Source organism: Lynx rufus, unplaced genomic scaffold, assembly GCF_022079265.1.
Source record: "Lynx rufus isolate CCGP_SWC_20201006 ecotype Redwood Valley unplaced genomic scaffold, mLynRuf1.p SCAF_4, whole genome shotgun sequence".
Classification (NCBI taxonomy): Eukaryota; Metazoa; Chordata; class Mammalia; order Carnivora; family Felidae; genus Lynx; species Lynx rufus.
Window position 1 is genome coordinate 12,518,894 of NW_025814856.1, and position 21,245 is coordinate 12,540,138.

At 57.7% G+C, this 21,245-nt stretch overlaps 1 protein-coding gene across 1 annotated transcript; it reads left to right on the plus strand.

Moving 5' to 3' along the window:
• Positions 1-743: 743 nt before the first annotated feature.
• Positions 744-20,714, plus strand: COLGALT1 (collagen beta(1-O)galactosyltransferase 1). Its single transcript, XM_047094919.1, has 12 exons — positions 744-1,069; positions 3,000-3,110; positions 3,786-3,903; positions 7,985-8,119; positions 9,706-9,910; positions 12,320-12,439; positions 16,449-16,525; positions 16,610-16,716; positions 16,853-16,985; positions 17,498-17,625; positions 18,529-18,735; positions 18,982-20,714. The coding sequence occupies exons 1-12, from the start codon at positions 807-809 to the stop codon at positions 19,247-19,249; spliced, it is 1,872 nt and encodes a 623-aa protein (XP_046950875.1). The 5' UTR covers positions 744-806; the 3' UTR covers positions 19,250-20,714.
• The last annotated feature ends 531 nt before the right edge of the window (positions 20,715-21,245 follow it).

Below are 21,245 nucleotides of genomic sequence, written 5' to 3' on the forward strand. Positions count from 1 at the left end.
CCGCGCGCCGGGAGCCGTGAGGCTTTTTGGGTCAAGCCCACCGCCCTGTCTTACTTAAATTCAAGCCCTACAGTCCCCTGAGCACAAGGACACACTACAGTGCCCCGAATTTCACTTAACAATATTGAATCTCCTCCTTCCGACTACCATACTAAGAAATGTACACCTGAGCATCCTTCTTAAAACTTAGTTTTTAAGAATGGCCCAGAAACAAGCAATCGTAAAGTACATTGATAAGCGTCCTGGGAAACAATTCCCTGATAGCATTTCTCTGGAAACTCCCACCCTGCCCCCAGATCGCGTGCTCAGCATTTTCAAGTATCTGGCTCCAGCAGCCGCCAGCCTTGAGGCGTCGGGAAGACCCTATAGTACAGATGGACAAACTGAGGCTCACACTGGGAGCCCACGGTGGGGGCTGAATTTGAAGCCAGGTCTGCAGGACGCCAGGGGCCACGCGCGCTTCACACCCAACAGCCCTAGACGACGTCCCCGTGAAACCTGGTCCTAACTAGCCAGCTCCGCCTGGAGGCACCTCAGGCGGGGGCAGGTGTCGGGAGGCAGGGCTTGTTCTGAGCTCCGGCACCTTGAAGGCACCAGAGTCACGTCAGATTGGAAGGCTCCGGGCTCTCTGTGCCTTTAAGGCCGTCCTGAGGGCGGGGCCTGGGAAACGGGCCCAGACGGCTGATTCACTCCAGGCGCTCCTCCCCTTTAAGACGCGCGGCAGGGCGGGGCCCCCCACTGGCCTCTTCAAGGCGCGGTCCGCGTCCGCCGGCAGAAAAAACGGCTTAAAGGCGACGCGTGGCGCGATGGCGGCGGCCCCACGCGCGTGCAGGCGGGGCTGGCGGCCGCGCCCGGTGCTGCTGCTGCTGCTGCTGCTGGCGCTGCCGCCCCCGGGGGGCCCGCCGGGCGCCGCCGCCTACTTCCCCGAGGAGCGCTGGAGCCCGGAGTCGCCGCTGCAGGCGCCGCGAGTCCTCATCGCGCTGCTGGCGCGCAACGCGGCCCACGCGCTGCCCGCCACGCTGGGCGCGCTCGAGCGGCTGCGGCACCCGCGGGAGCGCACGGCGCTGTGGTGAGCTCGGCCCCCGCCCGGCCTGCTTGTCCCCATTCGGGGGGCTCCACGCCACGCGCTGCCTGCTGCCCCGGCACCGGGCGGGGCGGGCCGGACCGGACCCACGCGTGGCCCCCGCTGGCTTCCCTCTTCGGGGCGGGCCGGGCGCGCGGGCCCTTTGCTTTTGCCGTCCCGCCCCTCCCCCTGTCCCTTCCCCGCCGCATTAGGACTGACCGACCGCGCTCTGCAGATCCGGGACCCCTCGCGCCCAGCCCAGGGCTGGGCGGCTCTGCCTGGGACTAACCCTCAAACCCGCTTCGGAGCACCCACAGCCCCAAAGAAGGGGAACCCGGGGTCCCCGCGGCCCACACGGCACTTCCGCTAACAGAAAGACCTTTCGGCTCCTGCTGCCTTGGATCCCGAACCCAGCCGGAGTCAGATTCCCTGCCCTCTAACCAGCGTGGGTGGGTGGGTTACCGGACCCTAGTGGCCAAAGGGGGAAGTGGCTCTTTCCTGGCAGGGGAATGGGGCCGAGTTCCGCCTGACTGGTGACTTCCCGCCTCCTGCCTCAGTTTCCTCATCTGGAAAATGGGGGGCCTTAATGTCACTGCGGTTGGGTCCGTCTCAGAAAATTAACCAGTTAATGCCTGTGAAGCCCTTGTGCCTGGCGTCTCTGATTTGGTGCCCGATGGGCCAGAGCTGGGACTAGTACTCTTACCCTTATGTTGTCATTACTAATCATCACTGCTGTTGTTGGCGACTTCATAACAATTTTTTTTTGGTGGGGGGATAGCTCTCATCTTTATGGTTAACCTGAACTCTTAAATTTTTTTTTTTAAGTTTATTTATTTTTGAGATAGAGAGAGACAGAGCATGAACAGGGGAGGGTCAGAGAGAGAGGGAGACACAGAATCGGAAGCAGGCTGCAGGCTCTGAGCCATCGGCCCAGAGCCCGACGAGGGGCTCGAACTCTCGGACCGCGAGATCGTGACCTGGTTGAAGTCGGACGCTCAACCGACTGCGCCACCCAGGTGCCCCTAAATAAAAGATTTTTAATGTTTATTTATTTTTGAAAGAGAAAGATCGAGTGTGAGTGGGGAAGGGGCAGAGAGAGAGGGAGACACGGAATCGGAAGCAGGCTCCAGGCTCTGAGCCATCAGCCCAGAGCCCGACGTGGGGCTCGAACCCACGGACCGCGAGATCGTGACCTGAGCTGAAGTCGGACGCTTAACCGACTGAGCCACCCAGGCGCCCCAAACCTGAACTCTTAAATGGCTCTCACTCCTCCACCCCAGATTGCGTAGCCTGGATAATCCAAGAAATTGAATTAATAAGTAACCACAGCCCACTATAAGGTGGTGTTGCTCATAAGAGACAATTGAGGAAGGGGGGGTGAGCGTATGTGATATACTGGCTACATTTTAAAATTAAATTGCACAGGGGCGCCTGGGTGGCTCAGTCAGTTAAGTCTCCGGCTCTTGATTTTGGCTCCAGTCATGATCTCATGGGTTCGTGGGTTCGAGTCCCCCCTCTGGCTCTGTGCTGACAGTGGAGCCTGCTTGGGGCTCTCTCTTTCCCTCTCTCTCTCTCTCACACACACACAAAATAAATGAATAAACTTTGAAAACATGGTAAAACTAAATTGTACCTATTTAGTACTTGGGGTGGTTATAAGATCCTAGATGCTCAATCGTACTAACGACGTCTGATGTGTTTTTCCAAAATGAGCTCGTTTGATCCCCTCTGCAGCCCAGGGAAGTGGGTCCAGTCCTCCCTCACCTGTATTTCAGATGAGGAAACAGGCAGCGAGGGGGGGAAGCGTCTTGCCCAGGGCTATAAGCTAGTGGGAGGTTGGCTTGGGGTCCGGAGTCTGTTGTTGCCCTGCTGCCCCGGTGGTCTGCCCTGCCTCACCGTCCCCGGCCTCACGCTGCCTGTCCTGCTCTGCCCGCAGGGTGGCCACGGACCACAACTCAGACGATACGTCGGCTGTGCTGCGCGAATGGCTGGTGGCTGTGAAGAGCTGGTACCACTCTGTGGAGTGGCGGCCGGCGGAGGAGCCCAGGTGAGCTTCGGCTTCTGCCCGGATGCACCCCCCCCCCCGACGCCCCAACAGTCGGACTGGGCTGCGCCCTTATCCGCACACCTTTCCTGATTCCCCTTTGTCCCAGCTCTGCAGCCTTAAGGGCTGGCCTTGGCTGCTCTGATCCGCCTTCAGCTTCAATGGGCCGTAATCCTCCAGCTGGACCTTTGCCCCAGAAATTCTCTTCCCCGCAGTTCCCTTGGGCCCTTGTCCTCCTGGTGGTGGGGACACCTACTGCTTTGTCCCCAGTGTCCCTCTGTGCCCTGGCACGAGCTCTACTGCTTAGCTTCCCCATGATCCCCTGGGCAGTGCTGACCCCTGGTTTCTTTAATCCTTTCAGGTTTTTTTTCTTAACCCGTCTGCTGCCCAGACCAGATTCCGAGTCTGGGAGGACAGGCTGCAAGTTTGCTTCTGCGGCCCCTCTTACCCTCAGGAATGACCCTGCAAGGCATAGAGGCCCCCCAGCCCCCATCTCCAGAGCTTTCTTCCTCCTCTGCAGCTGGCCCTGGGCTCCCTCCCCCAGTTTTCTCCTCTTGCTTCCTCGCAGCCTTCAGATCCAGCCCACACATCCCCTCCTCCAGGAAGCCCTCTCTGACCACTGCCCCCTGGGTTGCGATGGTGCCCCACGCTTCCCACAGCACAGCTGCCTCTCTGCAGGTCCTACCCGGACGAGGAGGGCCCCAAACACTGGTCCGACTCGCGCTACGAGCACGTTATGAAGTTGCGCCAGGCAGCCCTGAAATCTGCCCGGGACATGTGGGCCGATTACATCCTGGTGAGTGTCTCGGCCAGCTGCCCCCAGATGGCGGGGGAGGTCTGGGCGGCCGAGGGAGGCCGGAGCAGTGGGCTGTAGAGACCAACTTTAACCCCCCCCCCCATTTACGGAGGGAAACAGGCTCTGAGAGGGGGAGTGAGTTGTCAGAGGTGACACAGCTGGGTAGCAGAGTTGCTGGGATTCAGGCCAGGGCCCCCTGGGCTCTTAGTCATCAGGTTGTGTTCCTAACCGTCCCCTGTGGTGGGACCCTTGGGCCACCTCCTTTTTATTGCCCCTCCTGCACGCCCGACGATAACATCCTCTGGGCGAATTCCGAGAAGCTAGAGGATGGGGTGGGGGGCTGGGGGGCACTGGCGATGGGGCCTGACTTTCACTTCCTTCTGGGCCGGCCATTGCCTCTGGAGGGAGGGACGGTTCAGGCGCAAGTGCAGTAATGTTAAGGTATCTCCCCACAGGCCTGCGAGCCCCGTCAGCCCATCCCCTTGATCTGGACGTGATCTCCCCCCTGGTGCGGGTGGGGGTGGATGGCACTGAAGGCTGGGCCTGGCTCCCCGTGGAGGCTGAGTGCACTCATGCCAGCCTGACGTACCTGTGGTTGGTCTCCATCTACACGCCGGGCCCTGAGCTGCGGTCTGCACCTTCCTTATTTACTTAGTGGGCAGACGTCTGTGAGCCTCTCCCCTGCCCTCCGTCCGCGGGCCGGACCCCGAGGACACGGTGAGGGTCAGCACGGGCTGCACTCTGCCTTCCTAGCGTCCCCGGAAAGGTGGACGGGACCAGAAAAGGAAACTGAGTGAGGACGTACCGAAAGGCAGCCAGTGCTGCGATCGTACAAAGGCAGCTGGTGGCGGGTCGGTGTCCTGGGGCTACGGTGATAAAGTAGCCCGCACTGCGGGGGGGGCTTAAAATGATGGAAGTTTATTGTCACGCGGTTCTGGAGACCAGAAGTCTGAAGTCAAGGTGTCCACGGGGCTCTGCTCCCTCTGAAGGCTCTAGGGGAGGGTCCTTCCTCACTTCTTCCAGCTTCTGGGGGCTCTGCATGTTCCTTGGCTTGTGGCCACATCGCTCTGTTGTCTGCCTCTGGGGTCACACGGACTCCTCTCTCTGTCGCTTCTTATCAGGTCGTTAGTCATTGAATTTAGAGCCCACCCTACTCCAGTCTGACCCCCTCTTAACCTACATCTTAGTTACATGTGCAAAGACCCTATTAAGATCACAGTCACAGGTTACCAGGGGTCAGAATTTCAACATATCGTTTTCTGGGGGCCCCCGTTCAGTCCACAACAGATGGCATAATCAGGGTGTTGTGATGAGTGAGCAGGGTTGGGGGCCTCCCTTAGGAGGGGACCCTGGCAGTGGATCCGAAGGAAGAAGGAAGCCAGCCTCTGGGGGGACACTGGGGGACAGTGTCTGAGGCAGAGGGAACAGAGTAGGTCACAAGCGTGGGGCATACAGGGACTGGCGAGGAGGCCGGTGTGGCTGGAGGGGTGATGGAGGCGGTCCTGGAGTGGTGGGTGGGGGCCAGACTACGCAGACCAAGGGAGAGATTTTGCTTTTACTTTGAGGGTAATGGGGAGCCATGGAGGGTATGTGAGCACAGGAGAACTGTGTTCTGATTTATGATTTTCAGAAGCCCCATGGCTTCCCCCATGGGGAAGCAGGGTCTGTTGGGGCAGGAATGGGGTTAGCAGGAGGCCAGGGTAGAGGCCAATATGGAGCAGGAGGAGTGGGGAGTGACTGCAAATGGATTGGGGATGCTTTTTCAGGCTGAGGGGACAGGCTCTGTTCAGGGACTAGATGTGAGGGTGCCAGGAGGACCCCATGTCCCTGACCTGAGCTCTGCAGAGAGGGTGGAGGAGAAAGAATGGAACACCCTTTATAAATTACTTTTTCTTTTCTTAAACTGAAAAAAAAAAAAAAAAAAAAGAGAGACTTCTGGGAGCCCTGTAGGTTGATGTCTTATCAGCCCATTTACAGATGGGAAGGTGGAGGCTCAGAGAGGTAGGTGACCATGTGCTGGGTGCAGTCTCGGAACCAGTGAGGTGCAGAGAGGAGACTGGACCCTCCTGGAACCATCTAGCACAGAGCCACCTTGTCTGCTTCCCCAGGTTCGAGGCTGGCTGGCTTGCACTTCTCTCCCTCAGCAAACTTGGGGGGAACTCAGTGTGTTAGTTTAAAGCTAAAGAAACAGGGGCGCCTGGGTGGCGCAGTCGGTTAAGCGTCCGACTTCAGCCAGGTCACGATCTCGCGGTCCGTGAGTTCGAGCCCCGCGTCGGGCTCTGGGCTGACGGCTCAGAGCCCGGAGCCTGTTTCCGATTCTGTGTCTCCCTCTCTCTCTGCCCCTCCCCCATTCATGCTCTGTCTCTCTCTGTCCCAAAAATAAATAAACGTTGAAAAAAAAATAAAAATAAACAAATAAATAAATAAAAAATAAAACTAAAGAAACAAAAACAAAAACTCAAAGCAGCTTTCGGCATACCAGTGTCTTTCTGTGACTGGGGTCTTTGGAAATCCATACTGGGATGTAGACCCCTTTGTCCGGTGTTTTAAAATTGTTACAAAAAGGATCTCTCTGAAGGAAGGAAGGGAGGGAGGGAGGGAAGGAAGGAAGGAAGGAAGGAAGGAAATAGAAGAAAGAAAAAGGAAGAAAAGGACCCTCTTTTTTCCTCCTTTTGCAAGCGATATAGGTGTTACTGGTGTGAAAATACACAAGAAAAAAATAAGAAATTTAGGAAAGAAAAAAAAACAAGCAAACCTTATAATCTTACCTCCCAGGGAGACTCACTTTCTGGCTGCTTTTCTGTGTTTTCTAATTGAGGTGCAATTTACATAACATAAAATTAACTGTTTTAAGGCGGACAACTCAGCGGCATTTAGTACATTCATTATGTTGTGCAACCACAACCTCTGTCTAGTTCCAGAACATTCCCAGCACCCCAGAGGGAGACCCTGTCCCCATGAGCAATCACTCCCCACTCCCCCTCCCCCAGCCCCTGGTACCCACCAGTCTGCTTTCTGTGTCTATAGATGCGCCCGTTCTGGACATTTCATGTAAGTGAATCATAACACCACGTGGCCTTTTGTTCTCAAGGCGCATCCATGTGGTAGCGTGTGCCAGAACTCTAGTCCTTTTTGTGGCTGAGTCATGTTCCTTGAACGGAGGGACCACGTTTTGTTCATCCCTTCTGCCATCGACGGACACTTGGGTCATTTCCGCCGTTTGGCTGCTGTGGCCAATGCCACGGGGAGCCTGGGTGTGCAAATGTCTCATCCCTGTTTCTCGTTGTCCTGGAGCACGCCTCGGAGTGTGGAATCGCATCGTGACCTGCGTATCCCCGGTGGACAGGACCACCCTTACCCGATCGTTTTCTGCGGCGCGATTCCCAGCCGTCTTGGCTCACTCCGCGGTGGGACGCGGCCCGAACCCCCCTGGCTGGTTCGCCACCACCAGACTCTTGGGTCGTCCCTGGGTTGTGTGATAAATAACACTGTGGTGAGCATCCTGGCGTGGCCTTGCTGGAGAGTGTTGGTGACGCGTGGTTTGGGGTGGGGGGACCAGCAGGCACCCCTCCCCCCCCCCCCCATGGTGACGCTGTTCCCGGGCTGGTAGATTTCATCTGATGCCGCAACAAGGAAGTCACCATCTTTTTATCCCAACATTCGAGGCATTAAAGGAAAAAAAAAAGGCTTATGTGAAGGTCTGATTTTTATACGCTTTTTATCAGCATCTAATTGACGTTAGGAAAAGCGTGTGTTCCTCCCAGCCACTCCGCACGGAGGTGGCCTCTGCTCCGACTGTCCTCGTCCTCCAGCACTGCCCGTTTTGAAAGTTTCCAGTGCTACATCTGGGACCCATTTATGCTGCTTTGTGCTGTGTGGTCTGTCCCTTCTCTTGCCGCGTAGTGTATTGTATGAGCATGACTTGGCTTGTCACTTGAGGAACCAGGTGGCTTCCAGGGCCCCATCTGCTGCTCCGGGATCCCAGGCACCCCTCCCCTGTAGGACTCTGGCTGTTCAGAGCCGTGGCCCAGCCCAGGTCAGTCCCGTGACCCATGCTGATGCTGTATTGGGTGTTTTGCAGTTTGTGGATGCAGACAACCTGATCCTCAACCCTGACACACTGAGCCTCCTCATCGCCGAGAATAAGACCGTGGTGGCCCCGATGCTGGATTCGCGGGCCGCGTACTCCAACTTCTGGTGTGGGATGACTTCCCAGGTCAGGGGGCTTCTGGGGTAGGGTGTGGGCCGGGGGTGGGAGGGGTGAGCAACTGGGGGCTGTGGCTAGAGTCTAACCTATCATACCACCTCATGTGAGCATCTCACAACATCATTGTGATAATCCTTAAGTAGCTCCTCTGGGGAGGGGCTGTGATTGTGCCCTCTCCTCCCCACCCTCTTCCCAGTTACTGAAGCAGAAATAGAAACACACAGAGGAGTTGACTTGCCTAAGCTCACACGGCTAGGAAGGGGCGGTGCCAGGATAGGACTTCAGGCACCACTTGATCTAGGTATTCAAACAGCATTCCTATCTTCCTCCATCCTTTGGGTGGCTTCATTTTCAGACTCTTGAGGCATGATCCCAGCACCATCTGGCCAAAGTCCACTTTGGTCCCTGTCTAGTCTCCTCCTACACCTGAGCCAGTTACTGAAGCCAGGAAAATGCCAGGTTCGGATTGACCAAGCCTGGGCCACAAGTCCCACCCCAGGGTTGAGGCTGGGGTTGCAGGCAACTCCAGGGGGAGTGAAAGGGTAGGTGCTGGAGTGGGGACCATGCCAGCGGAATGGGGTTTGGTGGCTGGAGCCGGGACCCCTCTTGACTCTGCCTGTCTTTTTAATTGTTGGGTGATTCACATAACATAAAACTCAGCTTTGTTTGTTTATTTTTATTTATTTTGAGAGAGAGAGCAAACAGGGGAGGCAGAGAGAGGGAGTATCCCAAGCAGGCTCCGCACTGCCAGCATGGAGCCCGACGTGGGACTCAAACCCACAAACTGTGAGATCATGACCTGAGCCGAAATCAAGAGTCAGACGCTTAACCAACAGCTACCCAGGCGCCCCAAACTCACCATTTTAAAGTGAACAATTTCACGGTTTCTATTTGTTAAAAATATGTCGTAGAAACCTAAATGTTACACTCTAAGAATTACAGTTTGTAAAGGTATGATGAAGAGAGAGACCAACCTCCGACTGTTACGTCATCTTTTCTAGAAGATTCCCCCCCAACTTCCTTGAAGTTGTCCAGCGTAAATCAAAGGCTCACAAAGATCCAGCCCTTTCTTGACTTTCTGATTTCCTCCTTCCCTAATGTCTCCTGTCTTCCTTCTTCTTTTTTTTTTTTTTCTAATTTTTTAATCTTTCTTTATTTTTGAGAGGGAGAGTGCTAGCAGGGGAGGGGCAGAGAGAGAGGAAAACAGAGAATCCAGCGCAGGCTCTGCGCTGTCCGTGCAAAGCCCCACGTGGGGTTCGAACTCACGAACCGTGAGATCATGACCTGAGCCGAAGTCACTGAGCCCCCCAGTGGCTCCCTCCTGATCTGAAGTGTGGAGCTAGGTCTGCGGGTGGACAACCGCTTCCCTTCCCTTATCTGCCACCCACCCCCCCGCCCCGGGTGGCCGAGGTTCTGGTGGGGGGTGGGGTGCAGATGAGGCCTGACCGCACCCAGAGCTTTGCACTCAGCGAATACCCACTGCGGCCAGAGGCTGGCATCTGGGTCTCGCTCTCTGAGTTGTTCCATGCCTCCCGTTGTCCCAGGCCCCCCGCCTCACCTTTAGGGACCCCCGCACTCTGCCCCTCTCCCTGCAGGGCTACTACAAACGCACACCTGCCTACATCCCCATTCGCAAGCGGGACCGTCAGGGCTGCTTTGCGGTTCCCATGGTGCACTCGACCTTCCTGATCGACCTGCGGAAGGCGGCATCCAGGAACTTGGCATTCTACCCTCCTCACCCCGACTACACCTGGTCCTTTGACGACATCATCGTCTTTGCCTTCTCCTGCAAGCAAGCAGGTGAGCCCGCAGGGAGTTGGCCATCACTGGGGCGTCCGGTTCATTGGGACGGTGCCGAGCCCACAGAAGGTTCACAGAATCAGAGCTGCAGAATGCAGGGATGGCTTCAGGTGTGGCTGTAGCCAGGTGTTAGGCGATATCCTCAGGACCTACTTATTTTCCAGCCCCAGCTTTGCTGGGGCGTTTCACTCCCCAGGTGTTTAAGACCTATTTATTGAGGGTTATTCCCATCTTGATATTCTCCTGTGTTCTCCCAGTTTTCTGTAGCTGAGCATAATTGTTCCCTAACTGTACAATTAGGGGGAAAAAATTAAAAAAAAATTTTTTTTAACATTTATTTTTTGAGGGACAGAGAGGAAGCGGGAAAGGGGCAGAGAGAGGGAGACGCAGAATCCAAAGCAGGCTCCGGGCTCCGAGCTGTCAGCACAGAGCCCGGCGTGGGGCTTGAACCCACAAACGGGGAGATCATGACCTGAGCTGAAGTCGGACACATAACCGACTGAGCCACCCAGACGCCCCCCCCCCCCCACCAAAAAACATTTTAAAGAGAGAGAGAACACAGCCAACCATAGCTGACTTGTCGTATTTTTAAAACCACCGTGCGGCCAGCTATGACCCATGGGCCAAAGCCGACCCACCATCTGCTTTCCTGTAGCCACGAGCTAAGAATGCCTTTGGTTCCTGGACCCAACTGCATCATGTATGTGTGCGGGGGCGCGTGTTGTCCAACAAGCAATTCTCGGACACCAGCATTGTGTCCTATCATTCAACTCCGTTCTGACACTGTCTACCCAGAGATAGCGTCAGATTCCACAGGTTGAGGGCTCGGTCCTACAAGACTGCCCCCCCCCCCGCCCCCAACTTCACATGCCAGCCACCAACCCATGGTCTCACCATTAATTTGCCAGAGCGGCTCACAGAATTCAGGAAACCCCTCGACTCACTAGATTACTGATTTATTATAAAAGGATAGAACTCGGGAGCGGCCACGTAGAGGAGACGCCCAGGGCCAGGTACGTGGGAAGGGGCGCCGAGCTTCCTCGTCCTCTCCACGTGCACTGCTCTCCCCACATCTCCACGTGTTTACCACCCCGGAAGCTCTCTGAACCCCATCCTGTCGGGTTTCTATGGAGGCTTCCGTGACATAGACGCAGTTGATTGAATCGTTGGCTCTTGGTGATTCAGCCTCTACCTCTCTCCTCTGAAGAATCCAACCTTCTATTCATGGTTGATTCCCCTGGCAATCAGTGTGTGTGTGTGTGTGTGTGTGTGTGTGTGTGTGTGTGTGTGTGTGTGTGTTGGGGGGGGTCCTCTTTAAATGCTTCTCAAAAGGCACTTCTTAACATAAGAGACACTTTTAAGCTCTCAACATTTAGGAAATTCCACGGGTTTGGGGAACCGTGAGCCAGAAACTGTGAACAAAGACCAAATATATATAAGAAGTACATAGTTGGTCATCTGAATGGAAAAAAGTGAAAAGAACAAGAATATTCTGTGACATCTGAAAATCATATAAAATTCGTATTTCAGGGCCTATAAATAAAGTTTCAGCGGCACGCAGCCACGCCCATCCATTTAAGCATCATTTATGGCCGCTTGCGCGTTCCAACGGCAACTGAGTCATTCAGACAGAACTGTCTGGCCCACAAGCGTAAATATTGACCATCTGGCCCTTCACAGAAAAAGTTTAACCAGTTAAAACGAAAAATCATTTTCACCGGGTTTTTTGTTTTGTTTTGTTTTTTACTTAAGGGAAAAAAAAAAAAAAAAAAGATTACACAAGATCCAAAGATGTAAACCACTCAGAAAAGGGCGAATGCAGAAGGCTCTGATGTAACTAATGTTTTGTTCAGCTGCAGCCCCTTTCTGGGCATAAGGGTGCATCTGGTGGGGTCCACCCGCTGTTTGGCGGTTTGGTTTGTCATGGAATCCTGCGGGGACTGAGTCCGTGGCCGCGCAAGGCGCCTGTTGACAGCTCTGGAGTTTGTCACGGGCTTGCGCGGCAGCGTGAGCCCCTCCTCTGGCTCCTGGCCCCAGATGGGGAGCTGAGGAGCCTCTGCTGGTTGCCAGGAGCAGCGGGACCTGTCTCAGATCCAGCCCCACCCGGGGCCGTGCGGCTTCACACCATTTGCACTTTTTTTTTTTTTTTTAATAATTCGTTTTAACGTTTCTTTATTTTTGAGAGAGAGAGAGAGACAGAGCGCGAGCAGGGGAGGGGCAGAGAAAGACGGAGGGAGGCACAGCATCCGAAGCAGGCTTCAAGCTCTGAGCTCTCAGCACAGAGCCTGACGCGGGACTCGAACCCACGGACCGCGAGATCACGACCTGAGCCGAAGTCGGACGCTCAACCGGCTGAGCCACCCGGAGCCCCGCCGTTTGCACTTCTGATTGTTGTTTCCTTGGCCCCAGAGGTCCAGATGTACGTCTGCAACAAGGAGGTATATGGTTTCCTGCCAGTGCCGCTGCGGGCGCACAGCAGCCTCCAGGATGAGGCCGAGAGCTTCATGCACGTGCAGCTGGAGGTCATGGGTGAGTCCGCCCGCGCCCAAGTCACCTCCCTTTCTCCGCCACCTCGCACCCATCCCCCGACGCGAGCGTCTGCCGCGCGCCAATCCTTTGGCTGGGGGCAGGGGGTACCCGGCACGAACAGCTTGCAGGTAGCTGCGCGCAGCCTCCCGAGAGCGGTCGGGGTGGGCTTCCCGGAAGAGGTGGCATTGAGATGCAGGGTGGACGGGAGTTAGCCAGGAAGAAGATTGCAGCCGGAGGAGCAGCCCTCGCAAAGGCCAGGAGGCTGGAGGGGACGTGAGCCCAGCGAACAGCCAAGGTTGACGGGGCAGAAATGGAGGTGGTGAGCTGGGCAGAGCTGGCAAGGCGGGGCCGGGGCAGTGGCCTCAGACACTAAGCTGAGGAACAGGCCTTTTTCCCCCGGTGGCAGGCGGGAGCCATGGAGGGTGTGGGAGCCCAGGGGCAGCAGCTTTTCACTGATAGACCTTCATGTGCATGGTAGCGTCTGGGACACTGTCATCTTGAGCCGTTTCCTCATCTGTACCCCTGCCAACCCCCAGACCCACCATTCTTTGTCTTGTATTTCTCTTACATGAATGCTTTTATTTCCCCCACTTGAATAGATTTATTTTAAAAAGGTATTTGTATCATAGTTGCAAGCTCACGTCTTTCTAATATGTATGTACATATACACATCAATCCATAAACTGTTAAGCCAGCCGTCCCTCCAGTGGGCCCCTGAGGTGGGACAGGCACGCAGGGCTGAGCTGCCCTCGTGGTGGTTTGAGCAGCTGGGGGATCTCCAGAGCAGCCAGCAGTGAGACACTGGCCACCTCCACGGGGGCCTCGCCCTGTGCTGGCCACACACTCCCCCAAGACGGCCTCTGAAGCGGCATGGCCACTCCTCCCACTGCACAGACGGGGAGGAGCCCAGCTCTGGGGCTCCTTTCCCACTCTGCCCACGCTCTAGAAAGTTCTGTCTGTGGCACCCCCTGGTGGCTGAAGGTGGAATGGCACCCTGCCTTCTGGGGCAACTTCTGGGTATTTGGAGGTGACATCTGGAGGCTGCAAGGTGACCAGGCCGAAGACCAACCCCCTCCCTCCGCCCCGCATAACGTCTGAGCGTCAGGGACGGATGCCCACACCCGGCCCAGCAAACCCCACCAGACTGCAGTCACAGGAGGTAGATCTCTGCTTGTCACCAACTCCCACTGGCGACTAGACCCTGAGAAATATCTCCGAGGCTTCCGTAGCTTTCCTAGTTTAAAGTTTCACAAATATTTCCAGTGTTGTCTCCGGTCAAGAAACCATTCGCGCTGCTGTTAGAAACCGAAAATGACAGAGGGGCGAATATTTCCCCGTTTCTCAGGGGCCAGAGCAAAGCATATTGAACGAGAGGAAGGAGGGGCTGGAGGTTTCAGGTGTTGGTGCAAATCCTTCCTTCTGGTCTGAGTGAAAACCACGTGTCCACGCGTGGGCGCTTGGACTCAGGCTGTGCGTGTGATTTTTTTCCCACGCATTCAAGTCTGTCTTACGGCGAAGCTTCAGACTCGCAGAAAAGCTCCGCGAGGTCCCTGAGTATGGGGAACCCGGAGACTTGCTTCCTTTCCCCACCGCCCCGCCCCCGCCCCCGGACTATACGGCATCTCTCCCTGTCGGCCCCGTAAACCTTGCTCGATATAAGTCCTGTCCGTCGAGCTTTAGCCACACGGCGGCGACGGGCGTTGTGTGTGTGCGGGTGATGATCGCTTTTGTATCCTGTCACCAGCCACAGCCCGGGCCCTGGCCTTCCCCTGGCCCTCCCACCGCCCCTGTTTCCTCAGCGGATGGGTTTGGGCTGCCTGGTGCTTCTGGAAGTGGAAACGCTCGTCCCCTGCCTTGCTGCCCGGTGTTACTAGTTCTCTTACTTCTTAGACCAGTTGCAGAGTCCGTGGGTCCCTGAGACCACACTCGGGTCTGATAATCCGCTAGAAGGACTCAGGACTCACCGGAAGCTGCTACACTCACAGTTACGGTTTATTACGAGTGAAAGGACACAGATTACAGTCAGCAGAGGGAAGGGGTGTCTGGGGTGGTATCCAGGAGCGTTCCATGCATGGAACTTCCAGTCGTCCCCTCTCTGTGGGGTCGTGTGGCCAGCTTGTACTTTTCCCAGCACCAAAGTGTGAACAACACGCATGGTGTACTGCCAGCCACGGGTGCTCCCCTGAGCCTCGGCGTCCAGGGTTTTTACTGGACTCACAGGGACCTGGCTGACTGCCACATGGGTGACCTCCACGTCTAGTCCTCGCAGAGGGCGAGCTGATTCCACATGGCGCCAGATCCTACATCACACTGTCGGCATAGACCACCCAGTGTGGCCCAAGACCCCAGGCAAACAAAGATAGTCCTGCCAGGCAGGATGTTCAGAGGGCTTCCGCCTCCCAGGAGCTGGGGACAAAGGCCAGACCTCTCTTTGGGAAAGTTCGATTATTCACCCCACGATGGGTCTGAAGGTGTTAGGTTTTTATCACCACTGTGATGTGACTTTCTGGAAAGGCTGCATGGCTTTGCTCCTTCTGGATGCCCGATGTGCTCCATTTTCAGGCCAGGGGAGCCTGGGCCCCAGGGGAGGGGCAGAGGCTCAGAAAGAGAAGGGAAAGGCACCTGGAGTTTGCACCCGGATGCTCAGACCCCAACATCTTGCCCTTGGTCTCCGGCTCCCCCAAAGAGGGCAGGGGGTGGTCAGAGCTGTGTAGGGCCCCCAGCAGGCAAAAAAAAAAAAAAAAAAAAAAAAAACCAGGATGTGGTGTCCCTGGGGGGCCCAGGTTGGCTTTGGGGCTCGCCCAGGTCTGTCCCAGACAGAGGGGCCTGTGTCTGTCCCTCAGGCTCACATAGGGCCTGTATTCTTGACGGCTGCAGATGCCGCACTGCCCGTGAGGCTGGGCTCCTCTGGGCCAGCCCAGTGGGCGTGCAGGAGCCTCCCCAACCCCCCGTCCACCCGCGGATCTGATCCTTCTGAGGGAAACCACCAGGGGTGTGCCAAGACAGGGCCCCAGGGACGTGGTCTGAGCGTCGTTCACTGCAGCTGACAGGGGAGTGGTCATGGCCACTCTGAAGTCCTTGGCATAGCTTGGCTTGTAGGCGCTCCAGTCACACGGTCACCATCCCCCTGCACGTTTCCTGTGGTCCTCTGCGCGTGCGTCTGTAACCAAAGTTCCCATGTTTCTAAGGATCCCAGTCACTATTTTCACTTGACTATGTCTTTAAAACCTTACCTCCAAATAAGGTCACATTCCGAGGTACGGGGGGTAAAGATGCCAACATACTGGGGAGGACACAGTTCAACCCATAATGTGTGTCGTTTCGTGGCATCTTTTCCTGAAACCTCTGGGAGGAGGAGGTTTTTAAAATCGGATCCCATTTTAAAGAATTTTTTGTTAGTGGTTTTTATTTATTAGAGTCCCATTTTATAGATGAGGAAAGCCAAGGCCCAGGCAGGTCAACGTCACACGGCTTGCCATCATTCCTGTGCTCGTTCTACGAGTAATTATTGAGTGCCTGCCGCGTACCAAGCGTTGGGCACTGGGGACTCAGCGTGAGTGGACAGACCTGGTGTCTGTTCTGTGGGGCACACGGGAGACAGGAAACCAGAGAGGTAGGACTGCAGGATTGGGGTTCGATGGCAGAAGCCCAGGTGTTGTGGGAGCCAGGAGGAGGTGCCCCGCTCCAACTCAAGAGGCCGTCTTAGAACTCAGGGGATGGAGCAAGGGAAGGAAAGGGGTTTCAGGCAGAAGCCCAGCGTGTGCAAAGGTCCTGAGGTAGGAAGGGGGTGCATTTGGGGCAGTGCCGACAGCCCGAGTGAGTGGGGGTGGGGAACGAGACTAGCACCAGAGTTGTGAGTGGAGACGGCTCAGGCACAGCCTCCAGTGCCAGGCTGAGGAGTTTGGGGTGACGGGGGGTCACACAGGGGCTGGGGTAGGGAGGTTGTTAGGAGGCCACGGCCCCTCCCCGAGGGACCCCACCGACCCCGTGGCCTCTCTCCGCCCTACAGTGAAGCACCCACCGGCGGAGCCCTCCAGGTTCATCTCCGTGCCCGCCAGGACGCCTGACAAGATGGGCTTTGACGAGGTGAGCCAGGCCTTCCTTCCCCGGGGGCAGCGGTGGGGGCGGGGGCCCGGCCTGGAGTCTCCCACTGAAGCTCCGGGCCCGCAGGTCTTCATGATCAACCTGAAGCGACGGCAGGACCGGCGGGACCGCATGCTGCTGGCGCTGCGGGCGCAGGAGATCGAGTGCCGGCTGGTGGAGGCCGTGGACGGCAAGTGAGTCCCACCCCGGGGGGTCCACACGCACGGGTGTAGACCGCTCCCTGGCGGGTGCGGACGGTGGGAGGGGGCGGGCTGACGGCGGGATGGCAGGCCGAGCGGGCTTCCCCTGACCCCTGCTCCCTGCCACCAGAGCCATGAACACCAGCCAGGTGGAGGCGCTGGGCATCCAGATGCTGCCCGGCTACCGGGACCCCTACCACGGGCGGCCCCTCACCAAGGGCGAGCTGGGCTGCTTCCTCAGCCACTATAACATCTGGAAGGAGGTAGGCCTCGCAGGGGAGGGCGGGCCGTCCTCGGGTCCTCAGGCTTCTGGCCCCTCCGGGAGGGGATCGCTGGCGCCCCCTGCGGGCTTCCGGAACTTCACCGGAAGTCCCCTGAACCCTGGGTGGGGCAGCTGTTGTCCCTCCTTTGTGCAGACGGGGAGACAGACTAGGGAGGGAGGGGGAGCCCGGCTCCCACAGAAGGTGGGGTCTGAGACCCAGGGCCCCCAGTTGAGGCCTCTTCCCACCCAGCTGCTGTCCAATGTCTCCGGAGCCTGGTCTCCGTGCTCAACATTTACAATTAGAAATGACGGCTGCGGGGACATTAACCAACGCCGGCCCCGTGTCAGGGGCTCGGCAGCCCCCCTCAACGGGAGGGAGGTCGATCCAAAAGATGGTGAGGAAGGTGCCTGTTTGCTTCTCTCCGGCTGCCCCAGGGCCTTTAAGCAGAGCTGACTTCAGGGTCGGGTCTGGCCTTGGTCTTTGTGTGACGTGGGCAGGGCGTCCTCCCTCAGGTGGTGGACCGCGGGCTGCGGAAGTCGCTTGTGTTCGAGGACGACCTGCGCTTTGAGATCTTCTTCAAGAGACGCCTGCTGAACCTCATGCGGGACGTGGAACGGGAGGGTCTGGACTGGGACCTCATGTGAGTCGGGGGGTGGGCGCAGGGCTGATGGCGTGGTCCGGGGCCCAGTTTGGGGTGCGGTGGAGCTGGAGCCTGGAGCTCAGAAGGGTGGCCTAGAGCCTGTAGGTCTGGTGGCCTTTGCAAGTTAACAGTCTGAGCCAACTCTTGGGGGTATAGCAGAAGAGGCCCCGCCCTCCCCGGATCTGAGAGCAGCCGGGGCTTGGGGCGTGGCCTGGGGTGGGTGTGGCCAGGGCTTGGGAGTGTTCCCAGAAGCTGGGGGCCTGGCGGACTGTGGGGGCATAGCCGGGGAGCCTGGGTCTTGGACCAGCTCGAGGTGGGGTGTGGCCCGCGTATTTCTGGAACAGTCCTTTGGAATCTCCTCTAGGTCACTTGGACCCTCCTCCCTGCCTCTGTCCTTTCTTCTCTCTCTCTCTCTCTCTCTCTCTCTCTCTCGCTGTCCTGCTGGATGCAGGGCCCTGATGCAGGCTCTAGGCCCCAGACTGTGGACCATGTTTGTAACAGGAGCAGCAGCCGTACCCCTTCGTCCCTGACCCCTCACCACATTCCCGCGCCTTGCCCAGCTGCGCCACAGCCTTGTGAAGTCAGAGCAGCTTCCCTCCCGGCCCCACTCCTTCCCGTGGTTCAGCCTCAGCCAGGGTCCAGGACGTCCTTCCCTTCCCAGCTCCAGATCCTCCCGTGGCTCCCCGGTGCCCTTGGAAAAACCCAGTCTCCTCCCTGCATACCTCAGCCCCTGGGGTCCTCCCTGGCCCAGCCACTCCGGCCTCCCCATCGCTCCCCAAACACACCACGCCTGCCGCCACCCCGGGGCCTGACGGAGGCTCGCTAGGTCTCTGATTTGCTCGCTGGGCGTCCTCCGGCGGGCGGGAAGGAGGGGGGTGACAGGGCCCTAACTCTGCACCCCAGCTACGTGGGCCGGAAGAGGATGCAGGTGGAGAGGCCGGAGAAGGCTGTGCCCCGTGTGAGGAACCTGGTGGAGGCCGATTACTCCTACTGGACGCTGGCCTACGTGATCTCCCTGCAAGGCGCCCGCAAGCTGCTGGCGGCCCAGCCGCTCTCCAAGATGCTGCCTGTCGACGAGTTCCTGCCCGTCATGTTTGACAAGCACCCAGTGTGAGAGGGGGTTGCGGCGGGCACGCGGGCCGGGCTCTTGCCGTGGGTCTGTCCTGGGTGGGCTCTTGCCGTGTGTCTGTCCCAAGGGTGTGTCTTTTCCTCTGCCTGCTTCTTCCCCCGTGCTACCCCCACCCTCCGGCTCCACGTGATCCCCCCCACCGCCCGCCACTGCCCTGCCCACTTCCGTCTCAGTCTGTCCCTTACTCCCAACCCACTGCTGCCTCTCCTCTCGCCGCCCTCCCCCAGGTCTGAGTACAAGGCCCACTTCTCGCCCCGCAACCTTCGCGCCTTCTCGGTGGAGCCCCTGCTCATCTACCCCACGCACTACACAGGGGACGATGGCTACGTGAGTGACACGGAGACCTCGGTCGTGTGGAACGACGAACACGTCAAGACCGACTGGGACCGTGCCAAATCCCAGAAGATGCGCGAGCAGCAGGCACTGAGTCGCGAGGCCAAGAACTCAGACGTGCTGCAGTCCCCGCTGGACAGCGCCGCCCGAGACGAGCTCTGAGGGGCTGCGGCCGAAACACCAAAGCAGGCATCGCTGGCCCAGCCTCCTTGTGCTCGCCGGGGACAGAAGGGCCACCCCCCCAGCCCCCTGCGGACCCCTGGCCGGCCGCAGAGGGCCCTCCACGCAAGGCGGTATCCGGCCAGCTCTTGTTCAGCAATCACGTGCACGCAGGCAGCTTTAATGGAGTGCCTACTGTATGCCGGGAACGGGGCCCGGAACCGGGGGGATCAGATGGGAACGAGACACCTTCCTATCTTCAGGGGCCGAACACCTGAAGTCCCCGCTGTGTCCCAGGCTTCTGTGTTAGCGGCAGTGAGCGAGGCGCAGTTATTCCGTAGGCCAGTGATCGATTCAGTCGTCAAGGTTCTACCGACCGCCCCTCCCCCCACCGCCCCAAGAATCAGCACTAGTGATACACAGTCATTGTTTTGATTCATTCAAGTATTTATTGAACGCCTACTGTAGGCTGGGCACCAACCATCCTAGGCTCTGGGAATATTGAGATTGACCAGCCCCTTTCGTTCATTTCTTCCAACAACACATCCGAGCACCCACTCTGTGCCTGCCTGGTACTCGTGACACAAAGACAAGTTCTCACTGACTCAGCATTTATCGAGTGCCTGCTGTGTGCTGGGGATGAAGAGAAACAAGGTGCTTTTCATGCTTCGATCGGTTTCCTCCCCCCCACCCCCCACCCCATCTAAAGAGCACCTACAGGCATTAGTCATACAGTGTAACACTCGCCGGGTTGGCACCGGGTCACCTACGTGTGTGCCGGGCCACGTGCTAAGTGCCGGGCCACCGAGATGCACAAGACGAGTCTTTTATCTCTTTGTGCAGCGGGCATTTATTGAACGCCTGCTGTGTACCAGACCTCATGGACTCCCAGTGGGACTGGGGAATGATTGGCTGAGTTTGACCCCTGCCCACCCCTCCCCACCCCGATCACTCAAGCTCGTGGAGACAAAATCCCCCCCCACCACCCAGGAGGGAGGGTGGCTCTTCCCTCGCGGGGGGCGGCTGTGGGTCCCAGTGACCGCAGGGCCACACGCAAGCTCCCCTAGACCCAGCCCCCCTGGAGGGGGCAAGGGATGAATACGGGGGCTGGGTCTCCTGTGCTCACCCCTGCTCCTGTTTAGACCCGTCCCCCTGTTGGCTCGACCTCCCTGGCCTGCATCCCACGTGTGGGTCCTGCCTGCGCAGTGGGGTTCCTGTGTTCAAGCCTTCGGTGGGGTTGTTTGTGTGTTTGGGGCCTTGCGTGGGCTCAGCTGCCCCCCCCGGGGGTCCTGCCCGAAGCCTGGGCAGGATGTCCCCCAGCGGGGGCTGGAGGGCTTGCTGTGTCTTTGGCCTGGAATGAATGTCAGAGCCAGGACTTTGCTCTCGTAGGGACGACTGCTCACTGGGTCAGGTCCTGGATAACTTGCTTATTTTTTTATTAAATGTTCCTGGTTGGTTTTCACATAAATCTGTGTTCTTTTCTTGGTCCACTGCTCCACTGACCACCAGTGCACAATCACGCTCCCCGCCCCCGCTGCCGGCCCGTGTGGGAGGAAGCCAGGTGCCGGAGAGAAACCCACTGGTGGAGTGAATGCGGGTGAGGGTGTAGTGAGAGCCCCATAAAACTTCCCTGGAATAGCCTGGGGACGGTTGGCCAAGTGCGCTGTGTCCTGTGGGGTCGACCGCGGGGTTGCCGCCGACGACAGATTGAGGAGACAGGCTGCCGTGTTTTGGGGTCTCCGGGAAACTCTTCTAAGATGAGGATTTGAGTTGTCAGAGAGGTGACTCCAGGAATCCCCGAGGGGGGGTGGGGACGGGAGATTAGGATGCCAGTGAGCACTTGACTCTGGACAACTGGGGACCTCAGGAGACCGCATCAGAGCAGTCCCACCCCAGGGGCGACGGAGGTGGGGCGTTGATCCACACCCAACCGCCCTTGGATCTCCTTTGTCCAATACTTAAAGGTCCTCAAGATTCTCAAGCCCTTGGAGCGCGTGGG